Here is a 24,296-nt window from a genome sequence, read left to right as displayed (position 1 = left end):
TTTTTACGTTTTTGCTGTTACTCAGTGTTTTATATCTCTCTTTCAGAAATGCCAGATCTAGAGTAAATGAATTGGGAGAAAAAGGCTTCAGGGAATTGGAAGAAAAGCATTCATTAAACTGTTAATTTTTAACAAAACAATTATAAGTTGATAGCTGTTGAGGGCAGTGGTGCATCTTTCAATCCACTTTCAACCTGTTTAAAGGCTTTTCTAGGGGTCGATGCATACCAGAGTGTTGGACAAAATTGCTTACCAGTACAGTACAGTATAAAAACCTGCCATTGTGTACAGATTCCAATTTGTCAGGACTTTGCAAAAAAAAAATTTTAAGTTATTTATAGTGATTGTATTGACTAGTACTAAACCTTGCAGTCAGATGTTCCCTTACAATCTGGTACTGAATGTCTTCAGTATCAATAAAGCCACTAGCTAATTCTGCAGCAATTAGGATGCTGAGGTTTTAATTTTTCAAAGTGGCTCCATCCCTAATAATTGGTTAAAACTCTGTTAATGGTATTGGTTGACCCTTGAGCTTCTACATCTGTTAGTATGAAGAGTGATAAAGCTGTACATTGTCGCTTGTGGATCTTAAGTGGCTGTACATTTAGATGACCAAGTGTATTTGCACTGTCTTGAGTATGAATGCAAGTTTGAAGAAAATGTTAATACACTATCTTTAGGATGTATTTTGTGAAATCTGCTCAGTACAAGCTGAACCTCAATTTATGTCAAATGCAATGGAATTTTTTTTAAGCCTACAATATCTTTCTAATAAACTGTTAACACTTAAACCTGCTCTTTGTGTCATTATTTCAGAGTATAGGGCCTGTATGGATGTGATGAATCTTTCCTTAGAGATTGCTGAATATTGATTGAACTACATTTAACTTTTAAAAAATATTTTAGTATTGTGTCGCAGCAATTCCTGTTTTAACCACTCCCCTCAAAAAAAAATCCAGAAGACTTTTCTATGGTCCTTGTGTGTGCGCGCAACTTGGCTAGCAATTCTTGGCTGAAATAAACTACACACGCGTTAACTTGGGTATAACCTTTTTTGCAATTACTTCAGTTGACGTATTCTGAACCTAGATCTAGTTTGTACAGGCTAAAACTCCTACTTTTAACTTATTAAAGCACAATTGCCCAAAGGTATTGACTTGGTCACTTTGACTGCATTGGACTAACGCAGAACATAAAATAATTCTGTACTTAACGTTTCTCAGTCCCATCCAAAATAACTGCTTCTGAAGTTCCTCTTGGGATTAAACAGCTAAGTACAGGCATAGTGCCAAACAGTTTCAGCATCTGTTTAATATCTATCCTTGCCGAAAGATTAATTTGAAATGCAACAAAACTTATATTGGTGCAGCAGCTTAGTGTAGAAAATGTTGCAGGGTACCTCGGGGGAAAAATGGAACAGGTGCAGAGCCTATGGTGGAGTGACTGGCAACTTGGCCAAGGAAATGGTTTTTAAGGAGGCTTTTAAAGATTTGGGTGGGGAGGGGGGTGATGGGGAAGGAAGTACTAAAAAAGACCAGAGTCAAAGAACCAGGGTGTGGGTGGAAAATAATTTGCAATGGTGCCGAGAATACAGACTATGGAGAAATTTGTAAATGGGTGAGAATTTTAACTTTGGGTTGAGGAACCGTTGTAAGTCAGCAAGGGTTATGGAGAAGCTGTGCTAGGTGGAATGGAGATGAGTGTGGCTGAGAAAGTTAGGCTGGTGGGCATGGTGTTTGATGAATTCCTCACTTGTCTGTTTTCTGACAGCTTGGCTCAGATAAAAGAATGACAATGAAAGCGGTGTCAAGCAGACAGACAACTTTTACCCAAAAGAATGTTTTACATTTAACCCATATATTAGGGGGTGACCAAAATCTTGTCAGTGATGGATTTTGATGTGACTGATAAAGGGGCTTAGGGAAGGGATTCCAGAGCATAGGGCCTAGATGAAATCATAGAAACCCTACAGTGCAGAAGGAGGCCATTCGGCCCATCGAGTCTGCACCGACCACAATCCCACCCAGGCCCTACCCCCACATATTTTCCCGCTAACCTACGCATCTCAGGACTCTAAGGGGCAATTTTTAACCTGGCCAATCAACCTAACCCGCACATCTTTGGACTGTGGGAGGAAACCGGAGCACCCGGAGGAAACCCACGCAGACACGAGGAGAATGTGCAAACTCCACACAGACAGTGACCCGAGCCGGGAATCGAACCCGGGACCCTGGAGCTGTGAAGCAGCAGTGCTAACCACTGCTACCGTGCCGATGGTTGAAGATGCTGCTGCAAAGGTTGAAATACACAAGAGGCCAGAGTTTGATTCTTCCAAGTTCTTTGGAGATGGGTGAAGTACAGCTGTGAAGGGATTTTGTCTTTATATGCCCTGTTTGTGAACAGAACTCCCACTCACCTGATGAAGGGGCAGCGCTCCGAAAGCTTGTGGCTTGTGCTACCAAATAAACCTGTTGGACTTTAACCTGGTGTTGTGAGACTTTTTACTCTGTTAAGGGATTTAAACACAGTGAAGTATTTAAATAGGGGTGGGGACAAGGGTAATAGCCAATTGCAATAAGCAAGGACAGGAGTGATGGGTGGGCATTCATAATGAATTTATCTGATTTCTGAGGAAATTTGTCCAATGAATTACGCAAGATTTAAAAGTCCTGATCTTAAATTGTTACATCCTGGACAATATGTACCTTTTTAAAGATGTACCAAATCCTGCTCAAGAACTTGCACATTGTTCCAGAGACATCCTTTTTTAAAGTACAATATTAGTTAAGATTTGGGACGAGGAAGTCCACTTGTGTTCTTGATCAATTGTTGAGCTAGAGAAGTTGCAAATCTGAACACTGTTGTCTGGATTTCCTTTTTTTTTAAAAAGGAATTGCGCATACACTCAATTGATACTTTCAATAATATAAGCGAGTGCAATTGCATGCATTTCATTGAGGGTGAAACGTAATTAGGCCATTTCTGCTCAGTTGTTGAATACAGCCTACTTTCTAATCCTGTTTATAGTGCTGTCTTTTGATAGCCTGCAGGTGAAAACAGATGATCTGGAGGTGTTATGGGATTAAAAATACTGGAATTCTGAGTTTACTGTTTAAAAATAATGCACCAAATTAATTGCTCTCTGGAACCTTGGCCATCCATAAATACTTGCAGGGTCCAATTTGAGGACATGGGAATTGAGTGGGTTTCTCTTTTATTTTTCCTCCTCCCTCCTCTCTCTTCTCTCTCCCCCCCTCCCCCCAAATTTAATTTATGTTTATAAGAAGTATCCACTGCTTCCTAGGAATTATATCAACACCAGTCCCCGAGGCCATTCTTCATGGAAGCCCTGACAGCCAGTTTGGAAGAATATTTGATACAGAGCATCACAGTCATGTTCACTGATACTAACATCGGATTCCTGGAAAGGAGCTCCACTTCCCCCTTCTAGCTTTGGGATGCTGAAGTGAATTGTATTGCACCTCTGCTTTTATCTGACACATGTAAATTATGGGTCAAATCTGGCATCCTGTTGACCTTGAACAATCAAATGCTGTTGATGGGCCTTGTCAGTTAAGACTTCATACTGGTTATATTAGGAATGATTGCACCCAATATTGCCACCCTATTTTCTTGCTCCTGTGTCATTTTCTGTTACTTGAATACATTATTTGGCATGTTTTTAAAATTACTGAGCAGAGGTCGCTCCTCCAATAGTAGGATTCAAGTGGAGTAGGTCTGTCTCCAGTACCATGATTTTGAAATCTAGAAGATTGGAGTATCTGTGGTTGACTTTCTGAATAAAATTAATTATTTAAAATGTATGAAGCAGAAAAGTTCAGCTTAACGATGGTAACAATTTGCACCCAAGTGATCAGTTTCAGTGCAACCAAAATGCTCTGTCAAATGAGCCACGCTGCAAGGGGTTAAAGAGAGTCTTGTGCTACATGTTTCATAATTGATTACTTGGAAACCGTATCTGCAACAGATAAATAAAAACGTTCAGCTTCAAATTTCTGACATAGGTTGCTACTTTGAGAATGAGGAATGATTGTTACAACGTTGAGCCAGAGTAAAGGGGGGGCTGTTAAATAATACTGAAACCCTTGAACTAGTCTGTTCCAATAAGCTCAGCGCCAGTGCTTTAAGAGGGTTCAATGCTGGAGTCTGGAAATTTCTAAATAAATGAAGCTGGTTAGTTCCCAGTAGGTGCTGGTGCTCAGATCACTCGTTTTGTTATAATTTTACTGTTTAATTATCTTTTGCCTCTGAATTATTCTATTTTTGTTTGGATGAGTGTGTTGAATGTTAAACTTGGGGAGTACAGAGAAGGTTTACCAGGATGTTACCTGGTATGGAGGGTACTAGCTATGAGGAGAGATTGAATAAACTGGGATTGGATGGAGGCTGAGGGGTGATAGAAGTTTATAAAATTGAGGGGCATAGATGGGGTGAGCAGTTGGAAACTTTTTCCCCAGGGCAGAAATGACAATTACAAGGGGGCACAAGTTCAAGGTAAGGGGTGGAAAGGTTTAATAGAGTTGTGTGGGGGAAATTTCTTTACATAGTGGTGAGGGCCTGGAATGCACTGCCAAGTGAGGTGGTTGAGGTAGATACGTTAGTGACATTTGAGACTTATCTGGATAAGACACATGAACAGGTTGGGAATAGAGGGATCCAGGCTCTAGATAGAACAGCGTGATCAGCGCAGGTTTAGCCAAAGGGCCTGTTCCTGTGCTGTTCTTTGTTTATCTTAATTTTGATTTATTATAGTTGCATGTATAGTGAAAAGTATTGTTTCTTGTGTGCTATACAGACAAAGCATATGGTTCAGTATATAAGGGAGAGAGGGTGCAGAATAGAGTTACATAGCTAGGGTGTAGAGTAAGATCAGCTTTATAGTGCATTTAGAGCTTGAAAGAGAGAGAATAGTTTTAGAAAGATAGAATGAGGGTATGCTGAGCACAGCTGGCAAATCGCCATGTTCCTGTGCCAGCTGCTAAATTGGATATGCACTTATCGACAATTGAATTTTGTATTTTTAGCTACTGCAACGTAAAGACATTTGCTGTTTAATTGTACTTTATATTCCCTGCATGCTCTCGGTATTGGAACAACTCTCCTCTGCCAGTTTACTGGCACGGCCAATCGGGTTACACGATGTTGGAAAGTGGGACTTGAGTCCAGATGTGCTGGGAAGGGCGGGGTTAGCACAACAAAAAGACCCAATCAGCAATGCGGTCTCCATTGCCCCACACCACCACCAGCCAATCGGGGATTTGGAAGGTGCGAGAGTTGTTGCCCTTTCTGTTGAGGGCGCCGAGCTCGAGCGATGGTTGTTGAACATGAAGGGTGAAGGATACTTTGTAGGTACTTCAAAATATATTTCCCGGGAGGGCAAATAAAATAACCAAACGTGACCTATTGCACTCAAATGTTAACCATGCTCCCTCATCCTGAAGCTTTGCTTCAATTTAATTTCAAATAAACCAGGCGCCCAGCCACACACCAGCCAATTGGGCCTCGTGTGTGAGCAGAGGTGGTGGATGTTGGCAGACAGTTTGGCTGCAGAGGGCACACTACTTTTATGCCACTGCCTCCTGCTCCACAGTGGAAAAATCAGATCCACTGATGCAGAAAATGCTGGAAACCTTCAGCAGCATCTGTGGGGAGAGAAACAGTTAACATTTTTATGTCGATGACCTGAGGCCATTTTCAACACTTGACTGTTTCCTGGTTTTGTTTTTAGCAACAACTTGTATAGCATCTTTAATGTAATAAAATGTCCCAAGGCACCTCAGAGTCATAAAGCAAAAAAAGCTTGGTCAAAGATGTCGGGGTTTTTTTGTTAGTGTCACAAGTAGGCTTACATTAACACTGGAATGAAGTTACTGTGAAAATCCCCCTAGTCGCCACACTCTGGGTACACTGAGGGAGAATTTAGCATAGCCAACATACCTAACCAGCACATCTTTCGGACTGTGGGAGGAAACCCACGCAGACACGGGGAGAACGTGCACAAAGTGACCGAAGCAGGGAATTGAACCCAGGTCCCTGGCACTGTGAGGCAGCAGTGCTAACCACTGTGCCACCCCAGGTTTCAGCTATCATTGAAGAAAAAGTAGTAGGAAAACTAATGGGGCTAAAAGCTGGCAGATCCACTCCACCCTTAGGATCTCAAAACAAGTGGCTGCAGAGATAGTGGCTGTATTAGTTTTAATCTTCCCAAATTTCCTAGATTCTGGAAAGGTCTGAACGCATTGCAAAACTGCAAATGTAATGCCCCTATCAAAAAAAGGAGACAGAAAGCAGGAAACCAGCCAGTAAGCCCAAAACTCACTGGGAAAATGCTGGAATCCATTATGAAGGAAGTAGCAGCAGGACGTTGCCGTCAGTGGTGATGGAGGCAAACTCGATAGGGTCTTTTAAGAGACTTCTGGATGAGTACATGGGATTTAATAGGATTGAGGGTTATAGGTAAACCTATATATAAGCCTAGGTAGGTAGGGACATGACCGGCGCAACTTGTGGGCCGAAGGGCCTGTTTGTGCTGTATTTTTTCTATGTTCTAAAATCATGATACTGGCATCGTTTTGTGAAAGGGAAATTGTGTTTGAAAAATATATTAGAGTTCTTTAAGGATATAACAAGCAGGATGGAAAAGGGGGGGATCAGTTGATGTAGTGTATTTAGATTTCCAAATAGCATGTGATACGGTGCCACACAAAAGGTTACTACACAAGATGAATTCATGGTGTTGGGGGTAATGTATCAAAGGATGGAGGATTGGCTAGCTAACAAGAAACAGTTGGGACAAATGGGTCATTTTCAGGTTGGCAAACTAACCAGTCCAGTGCCACAGGGATCAGTTGGGCCCTCAACTATTTACAATTGAGATCAATGACTTGGATGAAAGGGCAGAATGTATTGTCGCCAAATTTACTGCTGATAAGTAGGAAAGCAAGTTGTGAGGAGGACACAAAGTCTACAAACATAAATAGAATTACAGAATTGTTACAGCGCAGAAGGAGGTGACTTGGCCTGTTGGGTCTGCACTGCCTCGCCAAATGAGCGTTTGACCATCTCCCTGTAACCCTGCACACTTCTTTTTCAGATAACGGTCTAATTCTTCGATTGAATCTGCCTGCAGCATACCCTCAGGCAGGGCATTCCAGACCCCAATCACTTGCTGCGTGAATAAGTTTTTCCCCTGTGTCTCTTTTGCCAATTACTTTGGTGGGGGGTGGCATTGTTGGTCAGGGAAAATGTTACAGCGGTACTCAGGCAGGATAGATTAGGGAGCTTGTCTACAGAGGCCCTATGGGTGGAGCTGAGAAACAGGAAAGGTATGACCACATTAATGGGCTTGTATTATAGACCACCCAATAGTCAGCGAGAATTGGAGGAGCAAATCAGTGGAGAGATAGCTGACAACTGCAAGAAACACAAAGTTGTGATAGTAGGGGATTTTAATTTTCCACATATAGATTGGGACACGCATACTGTTAAAGGTTTAGACGGGGTAGAGTTTGTAAAATATGTTCAGGAGAATTTTCTACATCAGTATATAGAGGTGCCAACTAGAGAGGATGCGATATTGGATCTCCTATTGGGAAATGAGTTAGGGCAGGTGATGGATGTGAGTGTGAGGGAACACTTTGGATCCAGTGATCATAATGCCATTAGTTTCAACCTGATCGTGGTTAAGGATAGATCTGGTCCTCGGGTTGAAGTTCTGAACTGGAAAAAGGCCAAATTTGATGAAATGAGAAGGGATCTGGGAAGTGTGGATTGGCACAGGCTGTTCTCTGGAAAGGATGTAAATGGAAAGTGGGAGGCCTTCAAAGGAGAAATTTTGAGAGTGCAGAGTTTGTATGTTCCTGTCAGGATTAAAGGCAAAGTAAATAGGAATAAGGAACCTTGGTTCTCGAGGGAGATTGTAACACTGATTAATAGGAAGAGAGAGTTGTATGAAATGTACAGGCAGCAAGGAACAGATCAGATGCTCGAGGAGTATAAAAAGTGCAAGAAGCTACTTAAGAGGGAAATCAGGAGGGCTAAAAGAAGACATGAGGTTGCTTTGGCAGACAGAGTGAAGGAAAATCCAAAGAGCTTCTATAGGTATGTTAGGAGCAAAAGGATAGTGAGGGATAAAATTGGTCCTCTTGAAGACCAGAGTGGTAGACTGTGTATGGAACCAAAAGAGATGGGGGAGATACTAAATGGTTTTTTTTGCATCCGTATTTACTGAGGAAACGGGCATGGAGTCTACGGAAATAGGGCAAACTGGTAGGGAGGTCATGGAACCTTTACAGATTAAAGGGGAGGAGGTGCTCGCTGTCTTGAGGCAAATCAGAGTGGATAAATCCCCAGGACCGGACAGGGTATTCCCACGGACCTTGAGGGAAGCTAGTGTTGAACTTGCAGGGGCCCTGGCAGACATATTTAAAATGTCAGTATTCACAGGGGAGGTGCCGGATGATTGGAGGGTGGCTCATGTTGTTCCGTTGTTTGAAAAAGGTTCCAAAAGAAATCCGGGAAATTATAGGCCAGTAAGTTTGACGTCGGTGGTGGACAAGTTATTGGAAGGTGTGATAAGGGATAGGATCTACAAATATTTGGATAGACAGGGACTTATTAGGGAGAGTCAACATGGCTTTGTGCATGGTAGGTCATGTTTGACCAATCTATTAGAGTTTTTCGAGGAGGTTACCAGGAAAGTGGATGAAGGGAAGGCGGTGGATGTTGTCTACCTGGATTTCAGCAAGGCCTTTGACAAGGTCCCTCATGGGAGGTTAGTTAGGAAGGTTCAGTCGCTAGGTATACATGAGGAGGTAGTAAATTGGATTAGACACTGGCTCAATGGAAGAACCTGGTGTTGTCAAACTTCTTTCAATGGAAGAAGCCAGAGAGTGCTTGTGGAGAATTGCTTCTCTGAGTGGAAGCCTGTGACTAGTGGTGTGCCGCAGGGATCGGTGTTAGGTCCATTGTTGTTTGTCATCTATATCAATGATCTGGATGATAATGTGGTAAATTGGATCAGCAAGTTTGCTGATGATACAAAGATTGGAGGTGTAGTGGATAGTGAGGAAGGTTTTCAAAGCTTGCAGAGGGATTTGGACCAACTAGAAAAATGGGCTGAAAAATGGCAAATGGAATTTAACGCAGACAAGTGTGAGATATTGCACTTTGGAAGGACAAACCAAAGTAGAACGTACAGGGTAAATGGTAGGACTCTGAAAAGTGCAGTTGAACAGAGGGATCTGGGAATACAGGTACAGAATTCCCTAAAAGTGACGTCACAGGTGGATAGGGTCGTAAAGAGTGCCTTTGGTACATTGGCCTTTATAAATCGGAGTATCGAGTATAAAAGTTGGAGTGTTATGGTAAGGTTATATAAGGCATTGGTGAGGCTGAATTTAGAGTATTGTGTACAGTTTTGGTCACCTAGTTACAGGAAGGATGTAAATAAGGTTGAAAGAGTGCAGAGAAGGTTCACAAGGATGTTGCTAGGACTTGAGAAGCTGAGTTACAGAGAGAGATTGAATAGGTTGGGACTTTATTCCCTGGAGCGTAGAAGATTGAGGGGAGATTTGTTAGAGGTGTATAAGATTTTGATGGGTATAGATAGAGTGAATGCAAGCAGGCTTTTTCCGCTGAGGCTAGGGGAGAAAAAAACCAGAGGGCATGGGTTAAGGGTGAAAGGAGAAAAGTTTAAAGGGAATATTAGGGGGGGGGGGCTTCTTCACGCAGAGAGTGGTGGGAGTGTGGAATGAGCTGCCGGATATAGTGGTAAATGCGGGGTCACTTTTAACATTTAAGAAAAACTTGGACGGGTTCATGGATGAGAGGTGTGTGGAGGGATATGGTCCAAGTGCAGGTCAGTGGGACTAGGCATAAAATGGTTCAGCACAGACAAGAAGGGCCAAAAGGCCTGTTTCTGAGCTGTAATTTTCTATGGTTTCTATCTATGGTTTCTATTCTTTTCAGCAAGCAGTCGGTCCTTATTCTTCTCAAAAACCACTTTTAAACACAGTTTTTCAGGCATATTTCTTTCCCCACAGCCTTAGGCTACCATGTTGGCCCCCTTTGTGCACAGTCCACCAGGATAAAGAGGTTAAAAGCAAATTACTGCAGATGCTGGAATCTGAAACCAAGAGAAAATGCTGGAAAATCTCAGCAGATCTGGCAGCATCTGTAAGGAGAGAAAAGAGCTGACGTTTCGAGTCCAAATGACCCTTTTTTCCCAGCTTTTTCAAAACTCTTATTACGCCTTTCTTGTAAATGGATGTTTTTTCCAGGAATCAGGTCCTGTATTAGCTGTTTAAGGAACAGTGGGGTGGGGGGTTTCCGCCCTTGTTTTCGGCAGGTAGGAAAGCTGGTTGGGCGGAGCAAACAACAGGAGTCCCCAAATGTCTTTTATGCCAACAGAATTTCCTGTTCCAGTTATTCCCAACTCCTGCCAATGATATAATGGGCTTCCTGCTGTGAAAGGTTGGGAACTCTTATTACCATATATTAACATCCTATTAGCGGGTTTCCCCACTGTATCGCTCCCCCACCTCCCTTTGTGTTCGGATTTACAACAGCTTTTGACAAACAGGGACCTAGAGAATAGTCTCTGCCGGGTCGCACAGGTAAGTACAACCCCCAGTGAGGAAAACTTCAAGACCAGGCAGTAGCCTGATAGTGCCGGGGATAGGGGCTTCCAGTGGGGAGGGGGGTCATTTCCTGAATGGCTGGAGGCAGGGGGAACCATTTCCTTCTCTTTATTTTGAAAAGGGTGCCCTGATCTCTTGAAGACCGAGGTTGCTGGTGGGGCAGGCTCATTCAGAGACTGCCCTGCCAACATTACATTGTGGGACCCGTCTCCAGGATTTCTTCTGACAAAGTGTCAAAACATACGGCGGAATCAGCCGGCAGTGGAGCCAGCGAGCCACAGATGCTTTTTCCAGCTGAGTTGACACTTAGTCAAAAAAAGAATATTCTGCCCAATGTCTTTCAAAATGCAAAGGGTGGAATTTTCCCGTCCCACCCCCCCACGGGGCTTGTAGCAGGTGGTTCACAGACCATGCAAAGGTCCGTTGACCAAAGATGTGTGGGTTAGGTGGATTGGCCGTGCTAAATTGCCCCTTAGTCTTACATCTTAGTATGTAGATAGGCTGGAAAATTGGGCGGGGATCCTGGATTCAGGATTCAATCCTGGACCGGGGAGCGGCGCGGGCTTGGAGGGCCGAAGGGCCTGTTCCTGTGCTGTATTGTTCTTTGTTCTTAGTATCGGGGGACTAGCTAGGGTAAATGCATGGGGTTATGGGGATAGGGCCTGGGTGGGATTGTGGTCGGTGCAGACTCGATGGGCCGAATGGCCTCCTTCTGCTCTGGAGGGATTCTATGATTTCTATGATAACTCACAACACCGACCTCGGGCAGGATTTTCCGGCCTTGGGGCGAGCACGGCCGGAAAATCCCGCCCAAATTCTTCTAGAAGGTTCTTAGTCCTTGAAGATGAACCATTTTCTGTGAGTAAAGTGTTCATAAAGTATGAATCAGGTGCCTCTGCTCCTTGCACCCACTTTAGAGTTGTACCCTTTATTTATATTGTCCCTTCACATTCTTCCTACCAAAATCAATCACTTCGTATTTCTCCACATTGAACTTCATCTGCCACTTATCTGCCCATTCTACCAGCATGGGTATATCCTTTTGAAATTCTACACTGTCCTTCCACAGTTCACAATGCGTCCCAAGTTTTGCATCAGCTGCAAACTTTGAAATTGTGCCCTATACATCAGGGTCTAGTCATTAATATATATGAGGAAAAGCAAGGGTCCTAACAATGATTGCTGCGGAATTCCACGACAAACCTTTCAGACCAAAAGAAAACCCATTAACCACTAATCTCTGTCCCTTTTATTCCATGAACTCCAACTGCTCACAAGTCTATTGTGTGGCACTGTATTAAATGCCTTTTTGCAAGTCCATATACACCACATCAACAGCCTTGCCCTCATCAACCCTCTCCATTACCTCTTCAAAAAACTCCCAAGTTAGTTCAACACAATTTTCCCTTGTGAATTTCAAATTGGTTTTCCTTAATTAGCCAGTATTTATCCATGTGACTAGAATTTTGTCCACCATTGGGCTTATCTTTACACTTTTTTTAAACAAGGGTGCAATTCTCCAGTTTTCTGGCACCATCCCTGAGTCTAAGGAAGATTGAAAAATTATGGCCAGTGCCTCCCTAATTTTCACACTCACTTCCGTCTATGTTTGGATGCTTCTCATCCTAGTGCTTTAGCAACTTTAAGTACATATAATATATCCAATACCTGCTCCTTATTAATTTTAAATCCCTCTAATCTCTGATTTACCTCCTCTTTCACCATGGTCTAGGTGGCATCTTCTTCCTCGATAAAAGACACATACAAAGTATTAATTTAATATCTCAGCTATACCCTCTGCCTCCATGCTTAAATCTCCTTTCTGGTGCCTAACTCCTTTTATCACCTTTTTACTACTTGTATGCTTTTTGAAGACTTTGGGATTCTCTTTTATGTTGTCTGCCAGTCTCTTCATGCTTCCTCTTAACCTCTCTTATTCGCTTTGTCACCTTCCTTCTGAACCTTCTATATTCAGCCTGGTTCTCAATTGCATTTTCTGCCTGACATCTGTTATAAGCAACATTTCAACAGATCCATTCTTACCCCATTGAAATGGGTTTTCCCTCAGTTAAATACTTTTACTCTTGATTGTTCTTTGTCCATTTCCATAGCCAGCCTAACCCTTTTGATAAAATAATCACTGTCCTCTAAATTTTCTCTCTCTGACACTTGCCTCATTTGGCCCACCTCATTCCCGAGAACCAAGTCTAGTAGTTCCTCCTTCCTTGTTGGACTGGAAACATATCGCTGTAGATAATTTTCCTGAACACCCTGACTGCCCTTTACGCTACTATCATCCCAGTCTATATTTGGATAATTAAAATCCCCCATTATAACTACTCTAAAATCTTTGCACCCCTCTGTAATTTCTTTCCAGATTTGTTCCTCTACAGCAGTGGTTCCCAAACTTTTTTCACCGGGCCGCACTTTCGGAATAAAAATTTGCTGGCGCCACACCGAATTTTTTATTGATAAGAAATACATTCAAAAACAAAAATAAACAACTCCACGCAGTGCTTGATTCACAACATAGAACACAACTACTTATAATATGATCATGGGACATCGTCCTCAGCATCACTTGATGCTCTTGCTCTCGCTTTGGAAAAATATCTAATCCATGTTTAAATGTTTCTTTGATTGTCCTTGAATCTTCCCGCCACACTTGCCATCCTCTCTCGCCGCACCAGTGTGGCGCGCCGCACCCTTTGGGAACCACTGCTCTACATCCTTCCCAATAGTTGATTGCTTATAGACTACACTGAGTAATGTAATTGCACGTTCTTTGTTCCTTTGCTCCATAGACTCTGTCCTTGTCCCCTCTGGGACATCCTCTTTCTAAACACTGCAATGCCCTCCTTAATCAATACTGCCACTCCTCCTCCTTCACTTCCTTTCCCCTCCTGAACACCTTGTATCCAGGAATATTTAATGCCCAGTCCTGCCCTTCCTTGAGCCAGGTTTCTGTATTTGCACATGGCAATCTGTGTCTGTAACTCAGCAATCTTATTGACCACACTCTGTGAATTTACATACAAGCCCAGTAACTCTGATTTAGACTTTATTCCCTGACCCTGACCCCACATGTTAACTTATTATTCCTTATTTTAATGCTATCTATCCCTTTCAGTATTCTGTGCACCGTGGTATTCTTCCTCGATATTACCCCCTGCTTCCCTCAACCCTCCAAGTTTGTTTAAACCATCTCCAAAAGCAAATCACCCCGCAAGAACTCAGTCCCGGCTCTATTTCAGTGCAACCTGTCTGGCCTTTACAGGTCCTATCCCCCCAGAGCTAGTCCCAGTGTCCCAAGAATCTGAAGCCCTCCTGGATCATCTTGCCAGTCACGCATTCATCTGCTTTATCCTCCTATTTCTATTGCACTGACTTGCTCATAGTACTGGCAGTAATCTGGAGACTACTATTTTTGAGGCTCTGCTTACTAATTTCCTATCCAGCTCCCTAAACTCTGACTGCAGGATAACATCCCTCTTTCTGCTTATGTAATTTATACCAATGTGGGCCGCGACTGGTGGTAGTTTATCCTTCCCCCTCAGGGTACTCTGCAGCTGCTCAGAAAGTAGTCTCACAACACCAGGTTAAAGTTAAAGCTTTAACCTGGTGTTGTGAGACTACTTACTGTGCCTACCCCAGTCCAACGCCGGCAACTCCACAGCATGCAGAGACATCTTTGACCCTGATGCAAGGGAGAACACACCATCCTGGATTCATACCTGCTGTCAGAAACTGATCTTGGGTCAAATATGACACCAAGGTTGCAAACAGTGTGCTTTAGCCTCAAACAATTGCCAGCGAGAGGGATGGAATCGGTGGCTAGCAACAGAGTTTGTAAAGGGTCTCAAAGACCCCTCGAACTCGGGTCAACTGACACCATGGATAAAGCACTCAAACTCTCAAATTATTGTACAACAAATCTCTCTGGGTGGCACAGTGGTTAGCACTGCTGCCTCACAGCGCCAGGGACCCGGGTTCAATTCCCAGTTTGGGTCACTGTCTGTGTGAAGTCTGCACGTTCTCCCCGTGGCTGCGTGGGTTTCCTCCGGGTGTTCCGGTTTCCTCCACAGTCCAAAGATGTGCTGTTTAGGTGCATTGGCCGTGCTAAATTCTCCCTCAGTGTACCCGAACAGGCGCCGGAGTGTGGCGACTAGGGGATTTTCACAATAATTTCATTGCAGTGTTAATGTAAGCCTACTCGTGACTAATAAAAATGAACTGAACTTGAACTCCTTTATTATACACTACCAAGTTACCACAAGAGTCACAAACTCTACTACACCAGGCATCAAACTTTGTTGTACACAAATTATTTAACCTCTGTCTTTACTTCGGAATACACAGGGTAACTAACCTCTGACTTACTTTGTTACACGCAAAGTATTTAACTGCTCACTTACTTCGTTACGCACAAAGTAACTAACCTCTCTTATTTCATTAAGCAACTAACCTCCGACCTACTTCTTTATACACAAAGGGGGCAATTTTACCATTGCATTGTGCCCATTTTCGGGCGTGTCGCGGGGGTAAAGTGGGGCGTAAAGTGCTTAGTACGATTGGCACCTGTTTTCACGACTGGCGCCATTTTATGGGCTCCGGATTTCCAGCATGGTCAGGCTCTTGCCAGAAATGGGCGAGAGGCAGGTTAATATATTTAAATTTGTTTAAATGGTGTTTAACATCTGCTTAGTGAGCCTGGCGCTCAATCATCCGGGCTTGCCTTCCCCCCCTCTTTAATGACCTCGCCGGGAAAGGTTCTTGCCGGCGAGAAAAACGGGGGGCACTCGACTTAGCCTCACTGGTAGAACAATAATGGGGAGGGCCAGTGGGGGTGGGGCTAATGGGGGGAGGGGGCCCGCTGCCACTCTGCAGCGATCGGTGGGGGAGGGAGAGTGAGGGGGCCCGCTGCCACTCCTTAGCAATCTGGGGGGGGGGAGGGGGGGGGAGGGCAGCGGGGCCGCGATTGGTGGGGGGAGGGGGACAGGGTCTGTATCTCGGGGCGCGGGCCCCCGTAATTGTGGGAGGGAGCTGCTTCAGGCAGCCTGCAGTAGCAGGGGCCTGACAGTCTCTCTTTGTCTGTCGGACCCCGGCTACTGCTAATGCGTATGTGTAGCATCAGAGACCTGCACATGTGTACTACCTCCCTCTGCAGGGTTTTGGACGCGTTAAGCCCTGCCCACAGACTTCTGCAGCGAGCAACAGGTTCGCTCAGAATTTTGCAGGCGTATGGGGGAGCCTGAAAACACGCCCCAAAGACGGATCTGAAACTCTCCCAGTTTCAAGTCCACCCAGCATTTAGACAAAAAATGGTATCAAAATATCTAAACTCACGACTTGGACTCGGATACTATTTGTGGCGAGGCCAAGTGATTAGATTCCCTTCTGATGGGCTTTGTTCCGATGTCTCTGAGTCTCAGACTCGGGATGTTGCTGCTTTTTCTGTAGTGGTTGATTCCGTGTTACTGCTGCTGGTGTCTTTGTACAGATATTGTACAGGCCTTGTCAATGATGGTACATCACTGGTACATGAATGAATCATTAAAAAGAGACAATACTGAACTTTCGACTGCTGACAGTTCTGTGGAGACTCCTGTCTCTCTGGGCTGACTGATTTTATAGTTTTCAGTTCATGCACTGTGAAACTCAAAATATTCAGTAGTGAAGCTGTGGCATTGACTCATTGAGAAAGGCATAAATGTTAAGAACACAATTTAAATATAGAGACACAACTTTCTCCCCTGTCTCTCTCTCTCTCATTTTTCCTTTGTTAAATATTAATTTTACTTTTCCCTCGATGGAACCTATGTTTTATAACTTTGTTTTAAATATTTTACTTTTTGATTATTCTTTCCCCTGGCTATTACCATTCAGGTTTTGGAAAAACTGGGCTTTCGTTGCTTTAAAATGGTTTTGAAGAAGATTTTACACATCACACAGCGGCAATTTCTATTTGCTCCTCAAATTTGCACAATGCTCCTTGAGTAGGGGAACATCATAGAATCACTACAGTGCAGAAGGAGGCCATTTGGCCCATCGAGTCTGTAGCGACCACAATCCCACCCAGGCCTATCCCCATGACCCCACATATTTACCCAGCTAATCCCCCTGACTCTAGGTCAATTTAGCATGGCCAATCAACCTAACCCGCACATCTTTGGAGTGTGGGAGGAAACCGGAGCACCCGGAGGAAACCCACGCACACACGGGGAGAACGTGCAGACTCCACACAGACAGTGACCCAAGCCTGGAATCGAACCCAGGTCCCTGGAGCTGTGAGGCAGCAGTGCTGACCACTGTGCTACCGTGCCGTCCCATCTCAGAGCATCTGAATGATAAGAAAGAGGACACCAAGAAAAGCAGGTGGGAAATTATGAGGAGTTCAAAAAATCTGTTGATCTCCACCTTGAATGTACTCAATGACTGAGCTCCCACAACCCTCTGAGGTAGCGAATTCAAAAGATTCACAAACCTCACAGAAGAAATTTGATTATTCCATCAGTCGAATGTGAATTTTGCTTTTGTGTGCTCATCAAGATGTGTGATATCAACACTACCTTTGATGAGTGCAAGAAGCAGACCACAACATGTGCCGCCCTAATTACTTGTCCATAGCCCTTAGGGAAAGCATGATAAATATTAGTGCACCATACAATGAGTTTATGAATTCTATTGAAAAGAGGATCTGATCTTTTTCTTTATTCATGTTAAAGGCCAAATGGGCACTAACTGTCACCATCAAACATTCCCAGGACAGGTACAGCAGGGGGTTAGATACAGAGTAAAGCTCCCTCTACACTGTCCCCATCAAACACTCCCAGGACAGGTACAGCACGGGGTTAGATACAGAGTAAAGCTCCCTCTACACTGTCCCCATCAAACACTCCCAGGACAGGTACAGCACGGGGTTAGATACAGAGTAAAGCTCCCTCTACACTGTCCCCATCAAACACTCCCAGGACAGGTACAGCACGGGGTTAGATACAGAGTAAAGTTCCCTCTACACTGTCCCCATCAAACACTCCCAGGACAGGTACAGCACGGGGTTAGATACAGAGTAAAGCTCCCTCTACACTGTCCCCATCAAACACTCCCAGGACAGGTACAGCAGGGGGTTAGATACAGAGTAAAGCTCCCTCTACACTGTCCCCATCAAACACTCCCAGGACAGGTACAGCATTGGGTTAGATACAGAGTAAAGTTCCCTCTACACTGTCCCCATCAAACACTCCCAGGACAGGTACAGCACGGGGTTAGATACAGAGTAAAGCTCCCTCTACACTGTCCCCATCAAACACTCCCAGGACAGGTACAGCACGGGGTTAGATACAGAGTAAAGTTCCCTCTACACTGTCCCCATCAAACACTCCCAGGACAGGTACAGCATTGGGTTAGATACAGAGTAAAGTTCCCTCTACACTGTCCCCATCAAACACTCCCAGGACAGGTACAGCACGGGGTTAGATACAGAGTAAAGTTCCCTCTACACTGTCCCCATCAAACACTCCCAGGACAGGTACAGCATTGGGTTAGATACAGAGTAAAGTTCCCTCTACACTGTCCCCATCAAACACTCCCAGGACAGGTACAGCACGGGGTTAGATACAGAGTAAAGTTCCCTCTACACTGTCCCCATCAAACACTCCCAGGACAGGTACAGCACGGGGTTAGATACAGAGTAAAGTTCCCTCTACACTGTCCCCATCAAACACTCCCAGGACAGGTACAGCACGGGGTTAGATACAGAGTAAAGTTCCCTCTACACTGTCCCACATCAAACACTCCCAGGACAGCTAAAGCACAGGATTATATAATGAATAAAGCTCCCTCTACACTGTCCCCATCAAACACTCCCAGTACAGGTACAGCACGGGGTTCGATACAGAGTAACGCTCCCTCTACAGTTCCTCCCATCAAACACTCCCAGGACAGCTACAGCACAGGGTTATATAATGAATAAAGCTCCCTCTACACTGTCCCCCATCAAACACTCCCAGGACAGCTACAGCACAGGGTTATATAATGAATAAAGCTCCCTCTACACTGTCCCCCATTAAATATCTAAACCCGGAAGTGGTCGCGCAGGGAGGTCTGGGAGAGAGAGATTTTTTAAAAGTTACTCACCTCAGTGAATCGGCCTCATTGCTTCTTGGAAGTACAGCAGAGAGGGAGAGATTCGCGAGAGGAGTGCTGCGGGTAAGCGCTTTTATTTTTTAACTTACTTTTTCGCGGGTTTTGTTTTAAATATCTAAACCCGGAAGTGGTCGCGCAGGGAGGTCTGGGAGAGAGAGATTTTTTTTTTCCCCAATAAATTGGAACAGAGAGGAATCCCGATACTCTACACTTGTAGAGTATCCCACCCTCCCTCCTCCTCTAACCTAAAAAAAAAGACCCAGTGAGAGCAGGGCTTTGGAGAAAACAGGAGGAGGAAAGGTAAGTTTAAAATTTTCATTCACTTTTTTTTTCCCTGTGTGTTTAAAAGGGCAATTATGAGTGTGAGGCCAGTATGTTGTTCCCAATGTAGGATGTGGGAGGTCCTGGAGGCTCCTAGCCTCCCGGACGACCATATCTGTGCTGGGTGTGTTGAGCTGCGGTTCCTAAGGGACCATGTTAGGGAACTGGAATTGCAGCTCGAGGACCTTCGCCGGGTTAGGGATAGTGAGGAGGTCATTGACAGGAGCTATCGGCAGGTGGTCACACCGGGACCACGGGAGGAGGGTAACTGGGTAACAGTGAGGAAGGAGAAAGCTCGGTTGATGGTGAGCACCCCGGTGGATGTGCCCCTTAATAATAAGTACTCCTGTCTGAGTACTACTGGGGAGGACAGCCCACCTGGGGGAAGCAGCGGTGGCAGTGTCTCTGGAGCTGAGCCTGGCCCAGTAGTGCAAAAGGGTAAGGAAAGGAGGGTAGTGCTAATTGGGGACTCTACGGTGAGGGGGTCAGATAGGCGTTTTTGCGGACACAGACGGGACTCTCGGATGGTGGTTTGCCTCCCTGGTGCAGGGGTCCGGGATGTCTCTGGTCGAGTCCCAGAAATCCTGAAGGAGCCGAAGGTCGTGATGCATATAGGTACTGCTGACATAGGTAGGAAGAGGGAAGGGGTCATGAAAAGAGAATATAGGGAGTTAGGTAGACAGCTGAGAAAGAGGAATGCAAAGGTAGTAATCTCGGGATTGCTGCCTGTGCCGCGGGAGAGTGAGAACAGGAATCGGTGGAGAATGAATGCGTGGCTGAGGGACTGGAGCAAGGGACAAGGATTTGGGTACTTGGATCATTGGGACCTCTTTAGGGGCTGGTGTGACCTGTTTAAAAAAGACGGGTGGCACTTGAATCCCAGGGGGACCAATATCCTGGCGGGAAGGTTGGCTAAGGCTACTGGAGAGACTTTAAACTAGAAAGGTTGGGGGGAGGGAATCGAAATGAGGGGACTGAGAGCGAGGAGGTTAGCTCGCAAATAGATAAGGAATGTAGACAGGGTAAGAGGGAGGTTAGACGAGTGATGGAGAAGGGAAGTGCTCAGGCTGAAGGTCTGAGATGTGTCTATTTTAATGCCAGGAGTGTAGTGAATAAAGTGGATGAGCTTAGAGCGTGGATTGCTGCTTCGAATTGTGATGTGGTGGCCATTACGGAGACTTGGATGTCTCAGGGACAGGACTGGGTGCTTCAGGTGCCGGGTTTTAGATGTTTCAGGAAGGACAGGGAGGGAGGCAAGAGAGGGGGGGGAGTGGCACTGTTGATCAGGGATAGTGTCACGGCTGTAGAGAAGGTGGACGCCGTGGAGGGATTGACTACGGAGTCTCTGTGGGTGGAGGTTAGGAACAGGAAGGGGTCGGTAACTTTGCTGGGTGTTTTCTATAGGCCGCCCAATAGTAACAGAGATGTTGAGGAGCAGATGGGGAAACAGATCCTGGAGAGATGCAGGAATAACAGAGTTGTCGTGATGGGAGATTTTAATTTCCCAAACATAGATTGGAATATCCCTAGGGCTAGGGGTTTGGATGGAGAGGAGTTTGTTAGGTGTGTCCAGGAGAGTTTCCTGACACAGTATGTGGATAAGCCTACTAGAGGAGAGGCTGTACTTGATCTGGTGCTGGCTAATGAACCTGGACAGGTGGAGGATCTCTCGGTGGGTGAGCATCTTGGGGATAGCGATCATAATTCTATCTCCTTCACGATAGCATTGGAAAGAGATAGGATCAGGCAGGCTAGGAAAGTGTTTCTCTGGAGTAAAGGGAAATACAGTGTCATCAGGGAGGAAATTAGACGGGTAAATTGGAAGGAGGCATTCTTGGGGAAAAGTACCGAAGGAAAGTGGAGGATTTTCAAGGAATGTTTGTCTGGAGCTCTGCATGACAACGTTCCGATGAGACAGGGGGGTGTTGGTAGGGTACAGGAACCGTGGTGCACGAAGGTTGTGATGAACCTGGTGAATAAGAAAAGAGAAGCGTACAGAAGGATCAGCGAGCTAGGAGGTGTTAAGGATTTAGAGGAGTATACGGGATGTAGGAAGGAGCTTAAGAAGGAAATTAGGAGAGCGAGAAGGGGTCATGAGAAGACCTTGGCGGGTAAGATTAAGGAGAATCCCAAGGCTTTCTACAAATATGTCAAGAGTAAAAGGATGAGATGTGAAGGCATAGGACCCTTAAAAGGTGAAGGGGGAAAAGTTTGTGCGGAACCGTTAGAAATGGCGGAGGTGCTTAATGAATACTTTACCTCGGTATTCACGGTGGAAAGGGATCTGGGTGGTTGTACTGCTGGTTTGCGATGGACAGAAAGGATCGAGCATGTGGACATAAAGAAAGAGGATGTGTTGGAACTATTGAATGGCATCAAGGTTGGTAAGTCGCCGGGACCGGATGGGATGTACCCCAGGTTACTGTGGGAGGCGAGGGAGGAGATTGCGGAGCCTTTGGCGATGATCTTTGCATCGTCGATGGAGACGGGAGAGGTTCCGGAGAATTGGAGGATTGCAGATGTGGTCCCTATATTCAAGAAAGGGAACAGGGACAGCCCGGGAAATTACCGACCGGTGAGTCTAACCTCAGTGGTTGGTAAGTTGATGGAGAGGATCCTGAGAGACAGGATTTATGATCATCTAGAGAAGTTTAGTATGATCAAAAGTAGTCAGCACGGCTTTGTCAAGGGCAGGTCGTGCCTTACGAGCCTGGTTGAGTTCTTTGAAAATGTGACCAAACACATTGACGAAGGAAGAGCGGTGGATGTGGTCTATATGGACTTCAGCAAGGCGTTCGATAAGGTCCCCCATGCAAGACTTCTTGAGAAAGTGAGAGGGCATGGGATCCAAGGGGCTGTTGCCTTGTGGATCCAGAACTGGCTTGCCTGCAGAAGGCAGAGAGTGGCTGTGGAGGGGTCTTTCTCTGCATGGAGGTCAGTGACCAGTGGAGTGCCCCAGGGATCTGTTCTGGGACCCTTGCTGTTTGTCATTTTCATAAATGACCTGGATGAGGAAGTGGAGGGATAGGTTGGTAAGTTTGCTGACGACACCAAGGTAGGTGGTGTTGTGGATAGTTTGGAGGGATGTCAGAAGTTGCAGCGAGACATAGATAGAATGCAAGACTGGGCGGAGAAGTGGCAGATGGACTTCAACCCGGATAAGTGTGTAGTGAATCATTTTGGCAGATCCAATGGGATGAAGCAGCAGTATAATATGAAGCGTACCATTCTTAGCAGTGTAGAGGATCAGAAGGACCTTGGGGTCCGGGTCCATAGGACTCTTAAATCGGCCTCGCAGGTGGAGGATGCGGTCAAGAAGGCGTACGGCGTACTAGCCTTCATTAATCGAGGGATTGAGTTTAGGAGTCGGGAGATAATGCTGCAGCTTTATAGGACCCTGGTTAGACCCCACTTGGAGTACTGCGCGCAGTTCTGGTCACCTCATTACAGGAAAGATGTTGAAGCCATTGAAAGGGTGCAGAGGAGATTTACAAGGATGTTGCCTGGATTGGGGGGCATGCCTTATGAGGATAGGTTGAGGGAGCTTGGTCTCTTCTCCCTGGAGAGACGAAGGATGAGAGGTGACCTGATAGAGGTTTACAAGATGTTGAGAGGTCTGGATAGGGTAGACTCTCAGAGGCTATTTCCAAGGGCTGAAATGGTTGCTACGAGAGGACACAGGTTTAAGGTGCTGGGGGGTAGGTACAGAGGAGATGTCAGGGGTAAGTTTTTCACTCAGAGGGTGGTGGGTGAGTGGAATCGGCTGACGTCGGTGGTGGTGGAGGCAAACTCGTTGGGGTCTTTTAAGAGACTTCTGGATGAGTACATGGGATTTAATGGGATTGAGGGCTATAGATAGGCCTAGAGGTAGGGATATGATCAGCGCAACTTGTGGGCCGAAGGGCCTGTTTGTGCTGTGGCTTTCTATGTTCTATGTTCTAAACACTCCCAGGACAGCTAAAGCACAGGATTATATAATGAATAAAGCTCCCTCTACACTGTCCCCATCAAACACTCCCAGTACAGGTACAGCACGGGGTTCGATACAGAGTAACGCTCCCTCTACAGTTCCTCCCATCAAACACTCCCAGGACAGCTACAGCACAGGGTGATATAATGAATAAAGCTCCCTCTATACTGTCCCCATCAAACACTCCCAGGACAGGTACAGCACGGGGTTAGATACAGAGTAAAGCTCCCTCTACACTGTCCCCATCAAACACTCCCAGGACAGGTACAGCACGGTGTTAGATACAGAGTAAAGCTCCCTCTACACTGTCCCCATCAAACACTCCCAGGCCAGGTACAGCACAGGTTAGATAAAGAGTAAAGTTCCTTCTATATTGTCCCCATCAAACACTTCCAATAAAGTTCTACACTGCCCCAACAACCCTTCTCATCTGAGTGACATTTGTTTCAATTTTGCATATCACCGTTCTGTGACATCACTCAGTGAAATGAAAAGCATTGCCAAGTTAGTGACAGTTTTTGCTGGTGTCTACTACTCAGCCAGAACTGAGCAAAGCTGTCCAAACTCTTCACACATTACCTCAACATCAAACAGACAAAATTCTGCTACACTGGAGTGTAGAAATGAACAAGTGGACACAGATTTTGTGACTACAATCAGCCCCACTATCATTACTTTCAGAGTGGTCCCCACAGTCCTAGTTGGCTGAACTATGGGTCCTTGGCTGAACCTTATCTTCAGCCAAGGTTGAAGAACATAGGCAGAATTCCCCAGAAAAGAAACCTTCCATCCAGCATGTCATCCCTTTGGAAAAGTGTTGAATGTTGGACGATTGTATGGAAGGATGGACAGTCATGGCAGGACACCTGGCAGATTTGATTTGATTTATTATTGTCACATGTATTGGGATACAGTTAAATGTATTTTTTTTCAAGCTGTACAGACAAAGAGTACATTGGGGAGAATGAAAGGATAGGGTGCAGAATATAGAATTGCAGTTACCAATAGAGTGAGGAGAAAGATCAGCTTAATATGTGATAGGACCATTCAAAAGTCTGGTGGCAGCAGAGAAGATGCTGTTCTTGAGTCAGTTGGTACGTGTTTTCAGACTTTTGTATCTTTTTCCTGACGGAAGAAGGTGGAAGAGAGTATGTCCAGGATGCGTGCTGTCCTTGATTATGCTGGCTGCTTTTCCGAGG

General features: G+C 45.2%; 1 protein-coding gene across 1 annotated transcript in view; it reads left to right on the top strand.

Annotated features, from left to right (window-relative positions):
• Nucleotides 1-791, top strand: part of ptges3a (prostaglandin E synthase 3a (cytosolic)) — a 28,149-nt gene extending 27,358 nt beyond the window's left edge. Inside the window, exon 8 of the mRNA XM_078201219.1 lies at nucleotides 47-791. Coding sequence (XP_078057345.1) covers nucleotides 47-66 — 20 coding nt within the window. The 3' untranslated portion in view covers nucleotides 67-791. The remainder of the gene's footprint in view (nucleotides 1-46) is intronic.
• Nucleotides 792-24,296: the final 23,505 nt, after the last annotated feature.

This window comes from Mustelus asterias, chromosome X, assembly GCF_964213995.1.
Source record: "Mustelus asterias chromosome X, sMusAst1.hap1.1, whole genome shotgun sequence".
Lineage (NCBI taxonomy): Eukaryota > Metazoa > Chordata > Chondrichthyes > Carcharhiniformes > Triakidae > Mustelus > Mustelus asterias.
This window is presented reverse-complemented; position numbering and strand designations above follow the sequence as displayed.